Source organism: Portunus trituberculatus, chromosome 14, assembly GCF_017591435.1.
Source record: "Portunus trituberculatus isolate SZX2019 chromosome 14, ASM1759143v1, whole genome shotgun sequence".
NCBI classification, from domain to species: Eukaryota; Metazoa; Arthropoda; class Malacostraca; order Decapoda; family Portunidae; genus Portunus; species Portunus trituberculatus.
In genome coordinates this window covers 6,594,184-6,615,203 of record NC_059268.1, presented here as the reverse complement: position 1 = coordinate 6,615,203, position 21,020 = coordinate 6,594,184, and the positions used below count along the sequence as shown (strand labels likewise).

At 44.6% G+C, this 21,020-nt stretch overlaps 3 protein-coding genes across 3 annotated transcripts; all 3 read right to left on the bottom strand.

Moving 5' to 3' along the window:
• Positions 1 to 5,051: 5,051 nt before the first annotated feature.
• Positions 5,052 to 11,249, bottom strand: LOC123503426 (fibroin heavy chain-like; the record flags this gene model as incomplete). The annotated part of the gene is made up of 3 exons (XM_045253191.1): positions 5,052 to 5,393; positions 5,603 to 8,125; positions 8,288 to 11,249. Coding segments are annotated over 3 exons (5,664 nt in total), but the record flags the coding sequence as incomplete, so codon positions are not given.
• Positions 11,223 to 12,319, bottom strand: LOC123503425. The gene is made up of 2 exons (XM_045253190.1): positions 12,236 to 12,319; positions 11,223 to 12,112 (listed from the first exon to the last, which is right to left on the bottom strand). The coding sequence occupies exons 1-2, from the start codon at positions 12,317 to 12,319 to the stop codon at positions 11,366 to 11,368; spliced, it is 831 nt and encodes a 276-aa protein (XP_045109125.1). The 3' UTR covers positions 11,223 to 11,365.
• A 475-nt stretch (positions 12,320 to 12,794) lies between these two features.
• Positions 12,795 to 14,277, bottom strand: LOC123503622 (sericin-1-like). The gene is made up of 3 exons (XM_045253545.1): positions 14,148 to 14,277; positions 13,414 to 13,585; positions 12,795 to 13,080 (listed from the first exon to the last, which is right to left on the bottom strand). Exons 1-3 carry the CDS (start codon positions 14,248 to 14,250, stop codon positions 12,795 to 12,797), a joined length of 561 nt encoding a protein of 186 aa, XP_045109480.1. The 5' UTR covers positions 14,251 to 14,277.
• Between the last annotated feature and the right edge of the window lie 6,743 nt (positions 14,278 to 21,020).

The following is a 21,020-nucleotide window of genomic DNA, read 5'->3' as shown; positions in this document are numbered from 1 at the left end:
GTAGTAGTAGTAGTAGTAGTAGTAGTAGTAGTAGTAGTAGTAGTAGTATAGTAATGGTAGTAGTAGATGGTAGATGAAATGACACAAATTCTTCTTTCTTAATCCATAGGTCTCTCTCTCTCTCTCTCTCTCTCTCTCTCTCTCTCTCTCTCTCTCTCTCTCTCTCTCTCTCTCTCTCTCTCTCTCTCTCTCTCTCTTCCGGGTTGCAAAGGCCACTATGGAACGTTGACCTACTCCTCCCCTGCCCCTCTCCTCCCCACCATCTCCGCAACCTCACCTACCAGCTCCTCTTTCTAATTTCGCTCTAAGCACCTCGACTTATTTGACGAATGGTTGATAGGGCGCTTTGCTTCTTGGTTTCAACACTTCTCGGCCTCGTCTTCTTCGTCTTCTTCCTCTTTACTTCTGCGAATCGGCTTTCCACGTCTTATGAAGCTGTCAGCCAACGCGTTTGATTTTCAAGGTTACTTTGATGTTTAATTTTGTTTCCTTGTGATTTGGTTTGTTTGTGTATGTGGGTTTGTTAGGTGCAGTGTAGATGGTAATAGTGGTGATTCGAATGTTATTGCTGCTACAAACACCACTGTTGCTGCTACTAGTACAACAACAAGAGTAACAACAATAACTACACAACTACCACCACCACCACCACCACCCAAATCAACAGCAACAACTACTATAACTACTACTATTACTACTTCCATTGCTACTACTACTACTTCTACTATTCGTCCACCCGAGCACTTATACACATTGTATTTCTTGTCATAATATACACATTTTCTATATTTGTAATCTTTCATCACACATTTGATCATGGGAAAACTATTTATGTAGCAGGTTTGACAATTTCTTACCTACTTTTCGTGATGTATTTTCGGGGAAGCGAGGTAGAGTGAAGGCCAGTAATTATCTCCAACTACTGGTATATCTGAAAGGGGATATACATTGTCTTGGGGTGGTGAAAGAAAGAAAGTTTGTGGAAAGTACAGAAGTTTTGACGTGATACTTCTAGACGTCATCACATCTCTCTCTCTCTCTCTCTCTCTCTCTCTCTCTCTCTCTCTCTCTCTCTCCTTTTCTTCATTTTATCTGGTCTTCTGTTCTTTTTCCTGCGTTCTTTTTTATTTTATTTATCTCTTTCCTTACCACCACCACCCTCACCACCACCACTAACAACAACAACAACAATAACAACTACAACTACAACTACAACTACAACTACTACTACTACTACTACTACTACTACTACTACTACTACTACTACTACTACTACTACTACTACTACTACTACTCTCTCTCTCTCTCTCTCTCTCTCTCTCTCTCTCTCTCTCTCTCTCTCTCTCTCTCTCTCTCTCTCTCTCTCTCTCTCTCTCTCTCTCTCTGGCTTTTCCACCTCCCCTGACCCTGTGCCCTCTGAATAAGGGAGACAGGGAGGGATTGAGGAGGAGGAGGAGGATGAAGAGAAGGAGGAGTGTAAAAGATGGAGAGAGGGAGTGTCTTATGGTTACCGTGACTTGTCTGTTCCAGGAATATAGTGCTCGCTCCTACTCTTCCAGTCTCCACACTTACATTCCTGCGCTGCCTCGGGTTTTGAAACAATGAGGAACTGAGAGATCGACTAGTGCTGGAACTCCTGGCGGAACATTCAACGTACAGGATGTCTTGCCACGCAGACTGTTGTGGTTATAGTGATCGAAGAGGTGTCTGGTCGAGTGTGATTGTTGTAAGCTGTGTTCTGTTATCCTTTAGCTCACTCATCATGTGCGTTATCCTCTCAACGCTCCAACAGCCATCCCGCCCTCCGCTTCTCCCCAACACACACTGCGTACAAACTTCTTTCTTCTCTCCCTTCTTACGGCAAATATATGATAAGAGTATAATAAGCCTGCGCCACTAATGGGTGAAAGCTTAATAACACTTCCAATACTCTTCAAGTTACCTACAGGCGTTATAGGTCCGGACATAAAAAAAAAAGAATATAATAATAAATTGTAAACTTTAGTGCGCTTCTTCATACTCCCACCAGAAAGGTTGGCGAAAAGTTGAATTCAGACAGTACTGCGTTCCTCCAAATCTGAGTCTCACCACTGGAAATAACTCATTACTGCGGAGAACCACGACCGTTAGTCAATAAGAAGAAAAACTCACCCCTACTCTATCAATTTCTTTTTCAGCCAATAGTGAAAAAAAAAGAAAGAGGGAAGACCTTGCATACCCTTATCATATGTAAGATCAGCAGTCCTCCATTCCCCTCAACCACTCGAAAGGGAAGAGCTTCGAGATACAGGACAAAGACTTAAATACTGCCCTGTAAGACCTGTATTTTGAAATGTTTTGTTCTCTCATAAGGATCGGTTGTAAAGTCCACAAAAATGCTTAGTCAAGTTATCAAGGGAACTTTTCTCATTGACCACGTAGAGAATCTTTGCTAAAGTATCTCAAAAATCTTGAAAACACCTTTGAAAACCTCAGGAAATCTACTATCTTCAAAAAGTGCTCGAGATAAGATACAGACAGGACTGAGAATATGAAACAGCATTGAGAACATCAGGAACGTCTACAACAGTCTTATAAAGTGCACAAGACAAGATAAAGACACAACTGAGAATATGACACACCCTTCAAAACTTCAAGAAATTCTACCACAGTCACTTAAAAGGGGATCGAAATAAGATACGACTGAGAATATAAATTTTACATAGTCCTGAAATTTTTTTTATTATGCTCCTAATTAATGCTTCGTTTTCAGTCAGTTCTCGAGCGTTTACAGGGTTGAAAGACGGACATATATTCGTAATGTACATAAAACACCCAATGTTTTCTCGTAATCCACGTTAAACCCCTTCACTACCATGCCGCGTTTTCATATTCATTCTCGTTACTATTTGGTGATTTTATGCTGCTTCAGAAACTTATTTGGTGATTAAAACAGTAAAGAGTCTGGCCATTAAACTTTCGACCCCATAGACCCTTGCTTATGTAAATAGATTCTTCTAGCTATACCTAAAAGTCATGATTAAGATGCGTCTCAATATTGAAGGGGTTAAAGCCTAGTCTTACATAAACCTTAATTTTCATTCAGTTGACTACAATCTTTACACGATCTGAAGTGGACAGGGAAACTCATATAGAACCTTTATAAAAACACTGACATTAAAACCTTAGTCTTATTTTAAGCTTTTACATTTTTTTTCTGTTCAGTTTGCTACAATCTTTACTCCAGTTAGGGGATGAGAAAGTAACTCGTACCCTTCATAAAGATGATAAATAAACAAACAAACACACACACACACACACACACACACACACACACACACACACACACACACACACACACACACACACACAAGGCCGCCGTGGTACAGTGGAACCATGCGTGCTTTGGGGTCCGAGGGGTCTCCAAGCGCACGGGTTCGAATCCTGTCCACGGTCCGAGTGTAGGTTAGGCTTCCTCACTCGGGGCAACGGTTTCCTAGCGGGTGGGCTTTGAGATAGGAGGTACCCCAAAAAGTATCCCCTTTAGCCAATAAATTCCCGTGAAAAGCCCACATGGTATAAATAAAAAAAAATAAAAATAAATAAATAGTTTCCCGTTAATCTCTCTCTTTTCACTCAGTGTTTACTCGCTCAGAGGTCGGAGGTGGACAAAATAGCTCGTAGCCTTCATAAAAAAGCGCAGCAGCAGCAGTTCCTCGTAAGCAGCGTTCCAGTAAGCCTTGCAATAAGACCGTGGGTGACAGACGCTCTTCCAGCCTTCAGTGCGTTGCGTCACCACCAACGAGAGAGAGGGAGGGAGAGATGGCGGGAGGACTCGAGGTCTTGTTGCATCCTGGTGACTGTCGCGCTAGTGCTCAGACGTTCCTCTCCTGCTGTATTTCGTTCAGTTTTCTTTTACATTGAAGTGTCCTGTTTATTTTTTAGTTATGCTGGTTCTGTTGTTGTTGCTCGTGGTGGTGGGGCTGGTAGTGGTAGTGAGTGATTGTTGTTGTTGTTGGTGGTGGTGGTGGAGATGATAGTAGTGATGGGTGGTGGTGGTTGTGGTAATAACAGTGGCGACGGTGGTAGTGTTGTTGGTGTAATGATGATGATGATAATAATGATAAATTGTAATGATATTGATAAGGATGACAATAATAATGAATAGTAGTAATACTAGTGGTAGTGATACTAGGATTGAAAGAAACAAATACACACACACACACACACACACACACACACACACACACACACACACACACACACACACACACACACACACACACACACAGAAGATATCAAGACTCTTTCCCTGCGGTGTCTCCTCCCGTCTCAGGAATGTGTTGGGGAGTCGCCCTGATCACTGCTATGTGTCACTCCCAGGGCCGGGAGTAGGGGAAGGTGGGTCGAAGGTGGGTAGTCTGCGCCTTAGGGTACCCTGGACATACTACAGTTTAAGTTTTATTGGAATTATAGTAAAAAAAAAAATCTTACTCGAACCTATAAATGTTTCTCTTCTTTACAGTGCGCTTAAGAAATCAATCAGTTAATAAGTGAATAAATAGATAAATAAAAACAATGAGTAACCTTGATTGCTGGAACACATTTTCCAGCACTGCCTTGGAATAAGTTCTGAGATAAATATAACCACTGTTTAAAGATAAAAAAAATGTTCTTCTCTTTTCATTGTAGCTTTCGAACATTTACTTAATAGGTTAGGTTAGGTTAGCATTTTTTCTACTGAGATGTTTCTTCTTTGAGATAAGAAACTACATCATTGTTGTTCTTTATTAGCTACGGTATGAAAATTTACTGCTTCGACATCAATCTACAGTATAGGATGTCCTGCATATGGCATTTTGGATTTGTATGAAGGGTATTTTTTCCAAAGTAGTGACGACATACTCTACAAACGTTTAAAATAAAAGAGAAAAGATCAGTATTCCTCCATTTGACCACATCTTCCATTCTCTCTCTCTCTCTCTCTCTCTCTCTCTCTCTCTCTCTCTCTCTCTCTCTCTCTCTCTCTCTCTCTCTCTCTCTCTCCCCAGCTGGTAGAAAATACTCATTAATGAAAGATTAACCTTTTTATTCATGTATTCATTTTCCTATTTATCATTTCATTTAGTGAATAGCAGCAGAAATGGTTGATATCAAAGGAACAAGCGGCGAGTAGAGGAGGCTGGACACGGTGCCAGGCGAACAGCCAATCTCAGAGGAGTGCCACACTCGAGGCTACCATCCAGGGGGCTTTGTGAGGGAACGCTTACACACAAAATGTTCAGTTTTACCATAGAAATAGCAAGTGTCAAAACAACACTTCTCGTCGGGCTCACAGGCGCTGTCGTTGTTACATAACTTGGGTTTGGGGCCAGTGCATTTGTTGGTGACTTCCGGGCAGAATCCATCGTGGCCTTGGGAAGAAGGGATGGGATGGGGGAGGGTACGGTGAGACAGTGAAAGAATAAGATGAATATGATTATGTGTCTAATATGTGATTTGTTTCTCTGTCATAAAAAGTGATTTCCTCAAGCATTCAGAATAAATAAAAAAAAAAAAAAAAATAGGAAAAGGAATATTTAGTTTGAAAACAATTTATATTATAACTATGAACATTTCTCACCTGGTCCGTAGTTGGAAGCCACGAAGGAATGAGAAGTGAATCCTGAAGATCCATGACCTACACCACTGCTGCCGGGCCTTTTAGAGCCATGAACAGAACCACCAATCTTGGAGCTGTGACTTCCACCACTAACTCCCAACCCAGAAATAGGTGAAAGAGCAGATCCAAAGGTACCAAAGCTACCACTAGAACCGTGGCCTGTACCACCAGATGAACTGAAGGAACTTGAACTGTGTCTTGTACTAGTGAAACCATGCTGTGCTGAAGAAGAGTGTCGAGTTACAGAACCATGACCACCGGTACTTGTAGAGAGTGATCCAGCTCCCGCTCCAGCACCAGCCCCAGTCACGGAAGAAGTGAATTTAGTTGAAGTGTGTTTGGTGGAACCTGTAGAGCCTTGACCATAGGCGCCAGGAGTATATGCTCCAGTTCCTGTTCCAGAGCCAGCACCAGTTCCGGATGAAGTGAGTCTCGTGGAAGTGTGCTTAGTAGAACCAGTAGAACCAGGACCAAATGCTCCAGTTCCTGATGAGGTGAGTCTCGTGGAAGTGTGCTTAGTGGAACCAGTTGAACCAGGACCAAATGCTCCGCTTCCCGTTCCAGAACCAGCGCCAGTTCCAGATGTAAATGTAGTAGATGTGTGTCTCGTGGAACCAGTAGAACCAGGAACAAATGCTCCAGTTCCTGCTCCAGTTCCTGCTCCAATACCAGATGAAGTGAATGTAGTAGAAGTATGCTTTGTAGAACCTGTAGAACCAGGACGGAACGCTCCAGTTCCTGTTCCAGCACCAGCACCGGTCACCGATGAAGTGAATTTAGTGGAACCTGTAGAACCTGTAGAACCAGTACCATAGGCACCAGGGGTATATGCTCTAGTACCGGTTCCAGACCCGGTGCCAGTTCCAGATGATGGAAATCTAATAGATGTGTGTTTGGTGGAACCAGTAGTACCGGGAGCGGTAAATCCTGTCCCCGATCCAGAACCAGCTCCAGTCACGGATGACGTAAATGTAGTAGATGTGTGTTTGGTGGAACCACTGGAACCAGGGCCAAATGCTCCACTTCCTCCTCCAGTTCCAGATGATGTGAATGTAGTAGAAGAATGCTTCGTAGAACCAGTAGAGCCGGGACCAAATGCTCCACTTCCTGTTCCAGAGCCAACACCAGTTCCTGATGAAGTGAGTCTCGTGGAAGAGTGCTTAGTAGAACCAGTAGCACCAGGACCAAATGCTCCAGTTCCTGATGAAGTAAGTCTTGTGGAAGTATGTTTAGTGGAACCAGTTGAACCAGGACCAAATGTTCCGCTTCCCGTTCCAGAACCAGCGCCAGTTCCAGATGATGTAAATGTAGTAGATGTTTGTCTGGTGGAACCAGTAGAACCAGGACCAAATGCTCCAGTTCCTGCTCCAGCTCCTGCTCCAATACCAGATGATGTGAATGTAGTAGAAGTATGCTTTGTAGAACCTGTAGAACCAGGACGGAACGCTCCGGTTCCTGTTCCAGCACCAGCACCGGTCACCGATGAAGTGAATTTAGTGGAACCTGTAGAACCTGTAGAACCAGTACCATAGGCACCAGGGGTATATGATCCAGTACCGGTTCCAGACCCGGTGCCAGTTCCAGATGATGGAAATCTAATAGATGTGTGTTTGGTGGAACCAGTAGTACCGGGAGCGGTAAATCCTGTACCCGATCCAGAACCAGCTCCAGTCACGGATGACGTAAATGTAGTAGATGTGTGTTTGGTGGAACCACTGGAACCAGGGCCAAATGTTCCACTTCCTGCTCCAGTTCCAGATGATGTGAATGTAGTAGAAGAATGCTTCGTAGAACCAGTAGAGCCGGGACCAAATGCTCCACTTCCTGTTCCAGAGCCAACACCAGTTCCTGATGAGGTGAGTCTAGTAGAACCAGTAGAACCAGGACCAAATGCTCCACTTCCTGTTCCAGCGCCAACACCAGTTCCTGATGAGGTGAGTCTCGTGGAAGTGTGCTTAGTAGAACCAGTAGAACCAGGACCAAATGCTCCAGTTCCTGATGAAGTAAGTCTTGTGGAAGTATGTTTAGTGGAACCAGTAGAACCAGGGCCATATGTTCCAGTTCCTGATGAAGTGAGTCTCGTGGAAGTGTGCTTAGTGGAACCAGTAAAACCAGGACCAAATGATCCGCTTCCCGTTCCAGAACCAGCGCCAGTTCCAGATGATGTGAATGTAGTAGATGTGTGTCTGGTGGAACCAGTAGAACCAGTGCCGAATGCTCCAGTTCCTGCTCCAGCTCCTGCTCCAATTCCAGATGATGTGAATGTAGTAGAAGAATGCTTCGTAGAACCAGTAGAACCAAGACCAGATGCTCCAGTTCCTGTTCCAGAACCGGTTCCTGTCACAGATGAAGTGAATTTGGTAGACGTGTGTTTGGTGGGACCAGTAGAACCAGGACCGTAGGCGCCAGAAGTATGTACTCCAGTTCCTGCTCCAAAGCTCGCACCGGCTCCTGCTGAAGTGAGTCTAGTGGAACCAGTAGAACCTTGACCAAATGCTCCAGAGCCTGCACCAGTTCCTGATGTAGTGAGTCTAGTGGAAGTATGCTTAGTGGAACCAGTAGAACCAGGGCCAAATGTTCCAGAGCCTGCACCAGTTCCAGATGTAGTGAGTCTAGTGGAAGTGTGTTTAGTGGAACCAGTAGAACCTGAACCAAATGCACCAGTTCCAGATCCAGATCCTGCTCCAATGCCTGAAGTGAATGTTGTAGACGTGTGTTTGGTGGAACCAGTAGAACCAGGACGGAACGCTCCAGAACCAGCACCAGTGAGTTTAGAGGAACCAGTAGAACCAGTACCTAATGCTCCAGTTCCTGCTCCAGAACCAGTTCCACTCACAGATGAAGTGAATGTAGTAGAACTATGCTTTGTAGAACCAGTAGAACCAGGGCGAAACGTTGCCGTTCCTGTTCCGGAACCAGCACCAATTCCGGATGACGTGAATGAACTAGAGGTATGCTTGGTGGAACCTGTAGAACCTTGACCATAGGCGCCAGGAGTATATGCTCCAGTTCCTGTTCCAGAGCCAGCACCAGTTCCTGATGAAGTGAGTCTCGTGGAAGTGTGCTTAGTAGAACCAGTAGAACCAGGACCAAATGCTCCAGTTCCGGATGAGGTGAGTCTCGTGGAAGTGTGCCTAGTGGAACCAGTTGAACCAGGACCAAATGCTCCGCTTCCCGTTCCAGAACCAGCGCCAGTTCCAGATGATGTAAATGTAGTAGATGTTTGTCTGGTGGAACCAGTAGAACCAGGACCAAATGCTCCAGTTCCTGCTCCAGCTCCTGCTCCAATACCAGATGATGTGAATGTAGTAGAAGTATGCTTTGTAGAACCTGTAGAACCAGGACGGAACGCTCCGGTTCCTGTTCCAGCACCAGCACCGGTCACCGATGAAGTGAATTTAGTGGAACCTGTAGAACCAGTACCATAGGCACCAGGGGTATATGATCCAGTACCGGTTCCAGACCCGGTGCCAGTTCCAGATGATGGAAATCTAATAGATGTGTGTTTGGTGGAACCAGTAGTACCGGGAGCGGTAAATCCTGTCCCCGATCCAGAACCAGCTCCAGTCACGGATGACGTAAATGTAGTAGATGTGTGTTTGGTGGAACCACTGGAACCAGGGCCAAATGTTCCACTTCCTGCTCCAGTTCCAGATGATGTGAATGTAGTAGAAGAATGCTTCGTAGAACCAGTAGAGCCGGGACCAAATGCTCCACTTCCTGTTCCAGAGCCAACACCAGTTCCTGATGAGGTGAGTCTAGTAGAACCAGTAGAACCAGGACCAAATGCTCCACTTCCTGTTCCAGCACCAACACCAGTTCCTGATGAGGTGAGTCTCGTGGAAGAGTGCTTAGTAGAACCAGTAGAACCAGGACCAAATGCTCCAGTTCCTGATGAAGTAAGTCTTGTGGAAGTATGTTTAGTGGAACCAGTAGAACCAGGGCCATATGTTCCAGTTCCTGATGAAGTGGGTCTCGTGGAAGTGTGCTTAGTGGAACCAGTAAAACCAGGACCAAATGCTCCGCTTCCCGTTCCAGAACCAGCGCCAGTTCCAGATGATGTGAATGTAGTAGATGTGTGTCTGGTGGAACCAGTAGAACCAGTGCCGAATGCTCCAGTTCCTGCTCCAGCTCCTGCTCCAGCTCCTGCTCCAATTCCAGATGATGTGAATGTAGTAGAAGAATGCTTCGTAGAACCAGTAGAACCAAGACCAGATGCTCCAGTTCCTGTTCCAGAACCGGTTCCTGTAACAGATGAAGTGAATTTGGTAGACGTGTGTTTGGTGGGACCAGTAGAACCAGGACCGTAGGCGCCAGAAGTATGTACTCCAGTTCCTGCTCCAAAGCTCGCACCGGCTCCTGCTGAAGTGAGTCTAGTGGAACCAGTAGAACCTTGACCAAATGCTCCAGAGCCTGCACCAGTTCCTGATGTAGTGAGTCTAGTGGAAGTATGCTTAGTGGAACCAGTAGAACCAGGGCCAAATGTTCCAGAGCCTGCACCAGTTCCAGATGTAGTGAGTCTAGTGGAAGTGTGCTTAGTGGAACCAGTAGAACCTGAACCAAATGCACCAGTTCCAGATCCAGATCCTGCTCCAATGCCTGAAGTGAATGTTGTAGACGTGTGTTTGGTGGAACCAGTAGAACCAGGACGGAACGCTCCAGAACCAGCACCAGTGAGTCTAGAGGAACCAGTAGAACCAGTACCTAATGCTCCAGTTCCTGCTCCAGAACCAGTTCCACTCACAGATGAAGTGAATGTAGTAGAACTATGCTTTGTAGAACCAGGACGAAACGCACCAGAGCCAGCACCAGTGAGTCTAGTGGAACTAGTAGAACCAGTACCTAATGCTCCAGTTCCTGCTCCAGAACCAGTTCCACTCACAGAGGAAGTGAATGTAGTAGAGCTATGCTTTGTAGAACCAGCAGAACCAGGACGGAACGTTCCCGTTCCTGTTCCAGAACCAGCACCAATTCCGGATGACGTGAATGAACTAGAGGTATGCTTGGTGGAACCTGTAGAACCTTGACCATAGGCGCCAGGAGTATATGCTCCAGTTCCTGTTCCAGAGCCAGCACCAGTTCCTGATGAAGTGAGTCTCGTGGAAGTGTGCTTAGTAGAACCAGTAGAACCAGGACCAAATGCTCCAGTTCCTGATGAAGTGAGTCTCGTGGAAGTGTGCTTAGTAGAACCAGGACCAAATGCTCCAGTTCCTGATGAAGTGAGTCTCGTGGAAGTGTGCTTAGTAGAACCAGTAGAACCAGGACCAAATGTCCCAGTTCCAGATGAAGTGAGTCTCGTGGAAGTGTGCTTAGTAGAACCAGTAGAACTAGGGCCAAATGCTCCAGTACCTGATGAAGTGAGTCTCGTGGAAGTGTGCCTAGTGGAACCAGTAGAACCAGGACCAAATGCTCCACTTCCTGCTCCAGCTCCAGTTCCTGCTCCAATACCAGATGAAGTGAATGTAGTAGAAGTATGCTTTGTAGAACCTGTAGAACCAGGACGGAACGCTCCAGTTCCTGTTCCAGCACCAGCACCGGTCACAGATGAAGTGAATTTAGTGGAACCTGTAGAACCAGTACCATAGGCACCAGGGGTATATGCTCCAGTACTGGTTCTAGACCCGGTGCCAGTTCCAGATGATGGAAATCTAATAGATGTGTGTTTGGTGGAACCAGTAGTACCGGGAGCGGTAAATCCTGTCCCCGATCCAGAACCAGCTCCAGTCACGGATGACGTAAATGTAGTAGATGTGTGTTTGGTGGAACCACTGGAACCAGGGCCAAATGCTCCACTTCCTGCTCCAGTTCCAGATGATGTGAATGTAGTAGAAGAATGCTTCGTAGAACCAGTAGAGCCGGGACCAAATGCTCCACTTCCTGTTCCAGCGCCAACACCAGTTCCTGATGAAGTGAGTCTAGTGGAACTAGTAGAGCCAGGACCAAATGTTCCTGTGCCAGCACCAGTTCCGGATGAAGTGAGTCTAGTAGAAGTGTGCTTAGTGGAACCAGTAGAACCAGCACTAAAAGATGAGTGTTTGGTGGAGCTGTGACTACTTGATCCAGGCCCGTGTGCTCCAGTTCCAGCACCAGCACCAGCGCCGCCCCTGAATGAGGTGAAGCTGGCTGAACCTGTGGAAGGGCGACTACTTGAGCCAGGTCCATGAGCTCCAGTCCCAGCGCTAGAACCTGCGCCGCCTCTGCCGGAGGTGAACGTGGATGAACCAAGTGTACTGCTGCTCCCTGGACGTCGACCGGTTTGGGTAGAGGAAGTAATGGAGGTGCTCCCAGTACCTGCAGGTGAACCTGCGGAACCACCACTACTGAAAGAATATTGCTGAGTGGAATATTTTCGTATTGAAGAGCCAGAACCCGGTGTCTCAGTGTCAGAATCTTTAGTTCCAGAACTAAATGATCCACGACCCGGCTGCGTTGCAATTCCTGATGTACTTGTAAATCTTCCACCTGAACTTCCTACGGATGGCTTACCACCCGATCCGGTACTTGTAAGAGAAGCGCCACTACCACTTGTTGAAGGCGAGATTCCAGCGCCTCGGTTACTGGATGTGCCGTGAAAGGAAAATGACGATTGAGAACCTGTCCCTGATAACTTGCTCCCAGGAGCTCCGCCTGCTGTTTCTGCTCCGAAGGAACCAGCTTGAGCACTGTATGTTGAAGCATACGAGGCTCTAATCCCGCCTCCAGAGACTTTGGTAGCAGTTCCAGTGGTCCCGGGACCGCCCACGCTGGTGGAATGTGTACTTATGCCAGAATGTGAGGCTCCAGAGGAAGGTTGCTTTCCGTCTTCCGATTTCGTCCTGGAAATAAATGCATTCGAAATTACTTTAGTGAAATCTTTGTACTTTTAAGAAAAAATGTATCTTATCGAATGTGTTTGTAGAGATAGTATTAAAGTGGTTTGAACTTTATAGCCATTGCTTATTAATTTGATAAAAAATCTTTCCAATGAAAGAAAAACACATTTTTCAAGAAAAAAAAGAAAACTTTGCATTATAAAAAAAAAAAAAGTAAAATGTGATTTTCACTTTTGGTGTTTGCCTGTGTGTGCGCGCGTGTGGCTGATATATACGTATAACGAAAAGATGCTTTGTTACTAATTGCTGACCAAAGTGCAAATTTTATCTTCACGTAAAACTCACCCGGCAAATGAGGAAAATGAAGAGCTTCCCGTGGAGGACACATGGCCACCGGAGACTGTGCTGCCTCTAAATCCCGCAGCTCCCGAGGCACCAGATGTCGCCCCGTGAACGGTTTGGCTGTAAGTGCCCCTGCTGGTACTATGGGTTCCCGCTGCATGGTGGCCGCCAGTGGTGACACTGGCACCGCGACTACCGCTGCCGGCAGCTGCTGCTGTCCCCCCTGATCCACTGGTGCTGAAGGATGCTCCCTTCACATCCTCCGCCTTGGACGGCGTACCAAAGCTGCCAGAGGGAGTTAGGCTTTACTTAAACATGAAAACGAATCTAATATGGTATGCCTCATCATTTTTGTTTTCTGTTACACAAAAGATGCAGCGATGCTATGGCAAACTGTTACCATCAGTGTGGTTTTCCTGGTCCATCTGCTTCAGCCCTATTTATTTGATTGATCAAATAAATGTGGTTACTTGGAGTAAGTTCAGTAATGAAAACAACAACAGTAATAATGAAAAAAATATAATAATAATGAAAAAAATAAGTAATAATGAGTGATAGCAATTTAAAGAGGAACGATAGCATGTTTCATTATTATGCCTGCACTGCTCGCTCACTTACCCGGCAAAGGAGGTGTGGGTTCCACCGGAGGGCAGCGGCGCCACGAAGAAGCTGCCCACCGGCCCGGTGTCCTCCTCACAGTCGCAACCCGCTCCATGGTGGCCAAGCTTGGCGGAGCGCCCCACCCCCACTGCCGCCACCCACACTACCACCACTATCACCGTCCAGCGCACTGTGAGGGAAAAGATTCCCTTCTCTCTCTCTCTCTCTCTCTCTCTCTCTCTCTCTCTCTCTCTCTCTCATACTTACTCAGTCACACCCGATAGACGTCATTTGATCCCATAACAATTTCAAACACATCTAGATACTACATGTGAAATTGTTGAATATACAATGTCAGAATGATTGGGAACTGGAACCAGTTAGCACAAGCAGGTATGTGTGAATGGAGTAATATATATATATATATATATATATATATATATATATATATATATATATATATATATATATATATATATATATATATATATATATATATATATATATATATATATATATGCTCACCAATACACCAAGGACGTAAATACATACACACATGCAAGGTCTACATTAGTTACTCAAGAAAACTACACCGTGAGAAAGGACCAAAAGAGTCAATAACACACACACACACACACACACACACACACACACACACACACACACACACAGAAATCTGTGTCAGTTGGATTGGGGGATGAGGGTGAAGGAAAGGGGAAATACACCCAAACAGAAAACGGGAATGAACTCACTGATGGACGGATGACTGAACGAAAACCAAATACACAGGAATTCCTTTTTCAGTGATGCTTCTTCTTGGAGACTCACCAAGCAACTACGAGACAAGATCGCCATGCCGTTGAATATATATACTCTCCACAATCCTTCCCTCCTCTCTCTCTCTCTCTCTCTATCTCCCTCCCTCCATCCCTCTCTCCTTCCCTCCTGTCTCCCTCCCTTGGTCTTCCTCTCCCTTCCCATCCCAGTCTTTCCCGAGGCCCACTCTCTCTCTCTCTCTCTCTCTCTCTCTCTCTCTCTCTCTCTCTCTCTCTCTCTCTCTCTATGGATGAAATGAGGGAATAAGGAAGAAAGCAATGAAATAAGCAGAAATAATATATGCAGAAAAAAACAGGACTCAATGGCGATACATAAGAATTAGTTTAAAGCAGCACGCCACTGGTTAATCTATAATGAGGGTACCTGCTAAACTATACTTGTTACTTCTAGAAAACTATGAACTATGTGAGGACATGATACAATGCAGCAAGAAAGACAAAAGTAAGAGAAAGGAAACGCAGATGACATAATAGATTAAAATGATTAGAGATAAATAGACGTGAGAGAGTGGTAGTGAATTAATAGAATAAAAAAGATACATTGGACGTTTAATCATGTGTGTAGACGGAGATGCGAGGAGAGAGGAACGTGAGGGAGAAAAGAGAGGGAGGGACCACGGAGAGGAGAAAGGGAGAGGATGAAGAAGCGGCCCTAGTACGTAAGATTCCTACGTGACTTGTTCTTCTAATCTGTTTCGTGTTGGATTAGATTAGTTTGATTTTGGATTTTGTGCTGTCACTTCTGAAAACCATTACAGCTATAACAAACATTTTCTTTGTTGTTATTGTTGTTGTTGATGGTGATGGTGGTGGTGGTGGTCATGGTGGCAGTGGTGGTGGTGATATTTTTATTGCCGTTATCTTAATTTGTTTTTTACCTTTAATAAAAATTTTCTTGACAGTTACGACAGACAGACAGACAGACACACACACACACACACACACACACACACACCCGGTTGCTCAGTGGTTAGAGCGCTGGCTTCACAAGTCAGAGGACCGGGGTTCGATTCCCCGGCCGGGTGGAGATATTTGGGTGTGTCTCCTTTCACGTGTACCTTTCACGTGTAGCCCGTGTTCACCTAGCAGTGAGTATGTACGGGATGTAAATCGAGGAGTTGTGACCTTGTTGTCCCGGTGTGTGGTGTGTGCCTGGTCTCAGGCCTATCCGGAGATCGGAAATAATGAGCTCTGAGCTCATTCCGTAGGGTAACGTCTGGCTGTCTCGTCAGAGACTGCAGCAGATCAAACAGCGAAACACACACACACACACACACACCTAGAAAGATCACAAGATTGATTAGCTCTCATGAAGAAGAAGAAAAGAGAAAGAAGAAAAGAAAAAGAACAAGAAAAAGAAGAAGAAGAAGAATAGAACAGAAGAAAGCTCCAGGATGCTTATCATAATACAAATTTTATCCCATGACGATGAGGGACAAATTCCTCATCTTCCCAACTTTTTTTTTTTATCATAGTCATTCCCTATTCTTTTCCCATCATCATTCGCTCTTTAGTCTCTCTCTCTCTCTCTCTCTCTCTCTCTCTCTCTCTCTCTCTCTCTCTCTCTCCATGACCCTATCCGCCTCTCCCTGACCACTTTGCCCCTCACGCATCCCTCTCACCATCTTTCTTCTCACACTCCATCCTTCGTGTTTTCTTTTCTTCCTCAAGGCTTCCTGCTATTCAACCTTCGGACCACTATCACCTCCACCACCACCAGCACTACCACTACCATTACCACTACCAACACCACTACTACTACTACTACTACTACTACTACTACTAGTAACGTGAGAAGAGAGAATGTCACGCAAAAACGGATAAGGATGGGAGCAATGGACCAGAGGGAAGAGGTTTGTCCGGTCGTGTTGACCTTGAAAACAAAACACCTACCCACCCACCCACTCACCCGCCCACCCACCCACCCACCCACATATCCACAGGTTTGATACGCAAGCCCACCCCCTCACCCACCCACTCACTCTCTCTAGTAACCACTGGCGTTGCTGAGCGGTGGTCAGTTTCCGTGTTCCCTTCCACCTCCGCCGAGTTTAGAGGTGACCTTTGGTGGCAGGGAGTGAAGTGTGGCGACCTTTGACCCAGTACCCTAACTTACCGGTCCTCAGGGTTATAAGGTCATTCTCATGTGACCACTACGCTGTTTCACTGCTACGTTCTATATTGTGGATATGTAGAAGCTTATCCTTCATCGTCTCTCAAATTTTGATTACCTTTTTGACTAAGTACTTGGGCACTGGCACCTTTGGTAGAATTAGATGTGGATTATAGGAGAGAAACAGCCACCTAGTGGTACATAATCTTATGACGTTATTTTACATCGTAATTTTGAAGACACTCACGTAGCCTCTTGCCTACTATGTGACAATTTCCTATCTACGATGTAACAGTTTCTTAAGTACCATATATTTCTGAACAATATGATGAACCGAGTACATTATTATGTGTTCATACTATGATATATTTATGGAAGGATAGCGCCAGCCTATTTAATTCTTCGTTTTAAGGCAGATTTCTTCCTTTGTAGAAATTGTTCGATCGTTGACCCTAACTTCTGATTGTTTCTAAGCCTATTATGCTAAGCTTAGTCCTACAGTAATATAATCATAATGTAATAAAGCAAAAATCAGAATTATCTTATACTATCCAAAGGAACGCAATTCTTGCCATGCTGGAGTTTGTTCTTATTATCTAAAACACTAATAAGTTTCTGAAGCAGAAGCTCGTAGTGACCTTTCGAACGGTTATTTAATAGTCTAAGAAAAGAATAGCAAACGTACTGTTTTGTCAGTTACTCACAATCAAAACATTTTCTAAGCATATGCATTACCTTTAGATTACAATATTTGAATTACATACAACTTCCAATAATTTTATCGATACCGATCCTTCACTAATATTTAAACTCTTGTAAAAAGAAGTGATGCCGGCAAGTTTATCAATACTCAGGAAAACATACACCTTCAGAAAATTATGAGAGATCACACAATACCACAACATTAAACTTATGATACTGAACTTTTTGATATCGGTGTTTTATTGGTTATGTCTTCTATACACGTGGTGGTCTGCTAGTCACTTTCAGTCTTGTTGGTAGTCGATTGTGTTAATGTGTGTGAGTAGTCTATAAGTGTGTAGCCTACCTGCCATGTTGCTACCCGCTCATAAAAGTATAGCTTGATCCCTGAACTCCTGCCAGCCACGTGGAAGTCATGTAGTAGCTAACCTACAGTAAGAGATAAGCTTTGAAGCGTTTGTTGTTGATATTTTACTGCTAACGATGCCATGGCTCGTTACCGCATTAACTAATAGAAAAATGAAGATTTGTAGGCCCCAGAAGATTTGAAGTAATACATCACACACTCAATCCTGTACCACTTTTTTAAGCTTGACGAGAAACTATTCTTAGAGGTCAAATGGGTAAAGAAATAAGTATTAGGCATCACATTCTCAAACGGCTCGTCGCCTCACCTCGCTTACGAACTAATGCTGGTGCAGGCGACACATTCAGGATGTTGTGACGATTCTCCAGTGATCGATTAACAACGATTCTACATTATTCACTGAAAAACGTCAATGATAACTGGATTCATGACCTACGCGGCTGTTGAAATTAGTTCTTATGTGCCGAAGCGTTGTACACGTGGTTGGTAATACTATATAAGAACTGCCAACTGAAACCACAGGGCGAGCGATATTAGAGGTAAGTGTGTTTCGCGAAGAGACTGCCACATGTACGCTTCATTGTTTACTGTAGCTTCTCTTCTGAACCTGGTTACTGTCTTATGCTTTTATATAGGCTAAAACTATATACGGATACTAAGGCCCTTATTCAGAAATGCTTTGCTTTCTCACCACGACTATTTTCAAGGGACACAAAGATTAATTAGAGGGATTTCAAGAGTATTTCTCAAGTTAATAATCTAGAAATCTTGTCACTCTGTCTCTAGAACCACATAAACACCTTAAAAACTAGTGTAAATTTAAATAAACCTTGCAATAGTGGAGGTGAGGCGCAGAAGTGTTTGAGAATATGTGCCTAATATTTACGGGTGCTGCGTGAACTGTGTTGTAGCTTGTAAAATTCTCAGTCTAAAAGTATCTTGCTTTGTACAATTTTAAGCTGGATTAGTCTGATTTGGTATGTTTCAGGAAGTCAATCTGATTTTGTATTCGTTAAACTTTGCCTGGAAGAGGTGCTTGGTTTGTAAAGACTCAGGCATAATAAGAGTGGTATAGCAAGCTAGTATGACATGGGGTGCTTTTTCACGGAAGTCATCGAGTTGCAAAGTGTGTGTGACGTTTTGCAAGTCATGTAATGCAGAAATTGAAATATGATGAGAGAACGCCAGTTGCCGCTAACTTATTCCTGTGATTCTTACAGGCATTTTCTTTTTATTAAGATTATGACTTGTAAAACAACGCATGTTTACACTGTTAGGCTTGTTTAGTTTGAAGTTGGATTGATGGTGTTTAGTGTGTTTAGACATTGCAATATTCGTGTTTAGTTGATAGGTGAAAGAAATGGGATAAGTGTGTGTGTGTGTGTGTGTGTGTGTGTGTGTGTGTGTGTGTGTCCTGCCGAACCTCCTTAACAATATGACTTGTAAGACCCGCGGAGAGCCTGAGAGGCCAAGGACAAGGTTAAATGCAAACTGGCAGGCATTCATTTCTGGCTGGCAATCCTGTTTCAAATGGCCGAGACTAGATGACCGCTGTAGAGGCCAGAGAGAGAGAGAGAGAGAGAGAGAGAGAGAGAGAGAGAGAGAGAGAGTCCACGGCTGTAATATATCGCTACAAACTTACGTAAAACTATTCAACCCAAAATATCGTTTAACTATCTGACTCTTACCACGACCTGAAGTAGAAGAGTAAAAACATTTATTTGAAAGTAAGCATTTTTCTTAGAAACCTTTCATTTTCTACTCGTCAACTTTCCGTTTTCTTTTTACCATCTCCGTCACCTCCTCATGCTAGGCGAGGCGGGAATCTCCGGCCCTTCCCTGCAGGATGCCGCTGCCTCCTACGCGCCTTGTCCTGGTGGAGAAGATGAACACTTACATTTTTACACGACACGGACAAAGGTCTAACATCCGGGTTGCTCCTGACAACGTAAGGAGGATGGGGGGGAGTGGAGGGGAGGGAAGAGACGGTGGCTTGACGGGTTTATTGCGAACCAGATGTCGTTTTCATTGTATGTGTGCATTGTTTTGGGCCAAGCTTGATCGTGTTATCTTCCCGCATGCTGAATAGTCTCCCGTCTCACTGCTTTTGTGCTGTTTTGTGGTGGAACTTTATGTCAACTGTAATTATTGTGTATTCCTGGAAATTTGATCAGAGATAGTGTGTTATGAGGTGTGTGTGTGTGTGTGTGTGTGTGTGTGTGTGTGTGTGTGTGTGTGTGTGTGTGTGTGTGTAATTCACCTCGGTTGCCTGCTGGTCACCCAGCCAGTCTTCCCCATTACGGAGCGAGCTCAGAGCTCATAGACCGATCTTCGGGTAGGACTGAGACCATAACACACTCCACACACACCGGGAAAGCGAAGCCACAACCCCTCGAGTTACATCCCGTACCTATTTACTGCTAGGTGAACAGGGGCTACACATTAAGAGGGTTGCCCATCTGCCTCGTCGCGCTGGGACTCGAACCCGGGCCTTCTCGATTGTGAGTCGACCGTGCTAACCACTACACTACGCGGTGTGTGTGTGTGTGTGTGTGTGTGTGTGTGTGTGTGTGCGTTAAGTATTTCCTTAGCTATAGCGTTCAATTCGTGTTACCTAGATATATTCTAACCAATTTCCTTATTACTTTATAGATGCTGCTTTCATATACTTAATAATTTCTCAACGGGGAGTGGAATGCCTGTACTCTTATTTGACATTTAATCTTCCCTAATTCATACAACTTCCTTCTTTTATTTTATTTCCTCAATTTTGCACCATATGATCCATGCACACACTTCACCTTCTTTATCCTTTTTGTTATCACGATTAATACGTGTGTGTGTGTGTGTGTGTGTGTGTGTGTGTGTGTGTGTGTGTGTGTGTGTGTGTGTGTGTGTGTGTCCAGTGGTCATGCCGTGTCTTGAAAAATCATGCGTGTAATGTTTTTAAAAAAGATACTACCTCTTCCTTGTCCATTGCAGACAAAGCCACGCAACCGGTTATTGCGTGAAGGGAAGTGGTTGCCAGCCGAGTGGTCATCAGCTGGTAGGAACACGGCGGGACCTGCTTGACATCACATCGGAAACCCATCATCCGTCTTTCCTTGAGCTGACCGGCGGAGGAAAGGTAAATGTTCAGACCGTTTTGTCACTATGGGTATGTGATTGATATTGATCGTCTTATCTGTTTTGCCTTTTCTTTCCGTGTCTCTTGTTTGTCTATCTGTGTGTCTCTGGCAATCTGTGTCTTTATATAAGTACGAATATAAAAGAAAGTATACTTGATTTGAATGCCAATTGGGATAATGCATAAATTAAGTGACTTTTCTTGTTGTCGTTATCATGCTCAACCATCGTCATCGTGCTATGTGCTTTCTGTGTGGTGTGTTCCAGTAGTCACTAAGAGAAGAACCGACAGGTGTGCGTGTGCCTTTGTAGTCCCGTCTGTACTTGTGTTTATATAGATATTGAAATGGCATATGCAGCAAGTGTGCATGTGCCTTGCTACTGACAGCCCATATAATGATTTATAATGGATAGATCGCTTATTTTCGGCAAAGGTTTCTGGCGGCGAGTGTGTGTGCATTTCACCATCACGGTCGTCTGC

Coding starts and splice junctions, on each gene's coding strand:
- LOC123503425 (XM_045253190.1), bottom strand. CDS start 12,319: ATGCTTCAACATACAGTGCTCAAGCTGGTTCCTTCGGAGCAGAAACAG. Junction 12,113..12,235: donor GAGCAAGTTATCAGGGACAG/GTTCTCAATCGT, acceptor AGCCATCCGTAG/GAAGTTCAGGTGGAAGATTT.
- LOC123503622 (XM_045253545.1), bottom strand. CDS start 14,250: ATGGCGATCTTGTCTCGTAGTTGCTTGGTGAGTCTCCAAGAAGAAGCA. Junction 13,586..14,147: donor GTTCAGTCATCCGTCCATCA/GTGAGTTCATTC, acceptor TTTCCCTCACAG/TGCGCTGGACGGTGATAGTG. Junction 13,081..13,413: donor ACCCACACCTCCTTTGCCGG/GTAAGTGAGCGA, acceptor TCCCTCTGGCAG/CTTTGGTACGCCGTCCAAGG.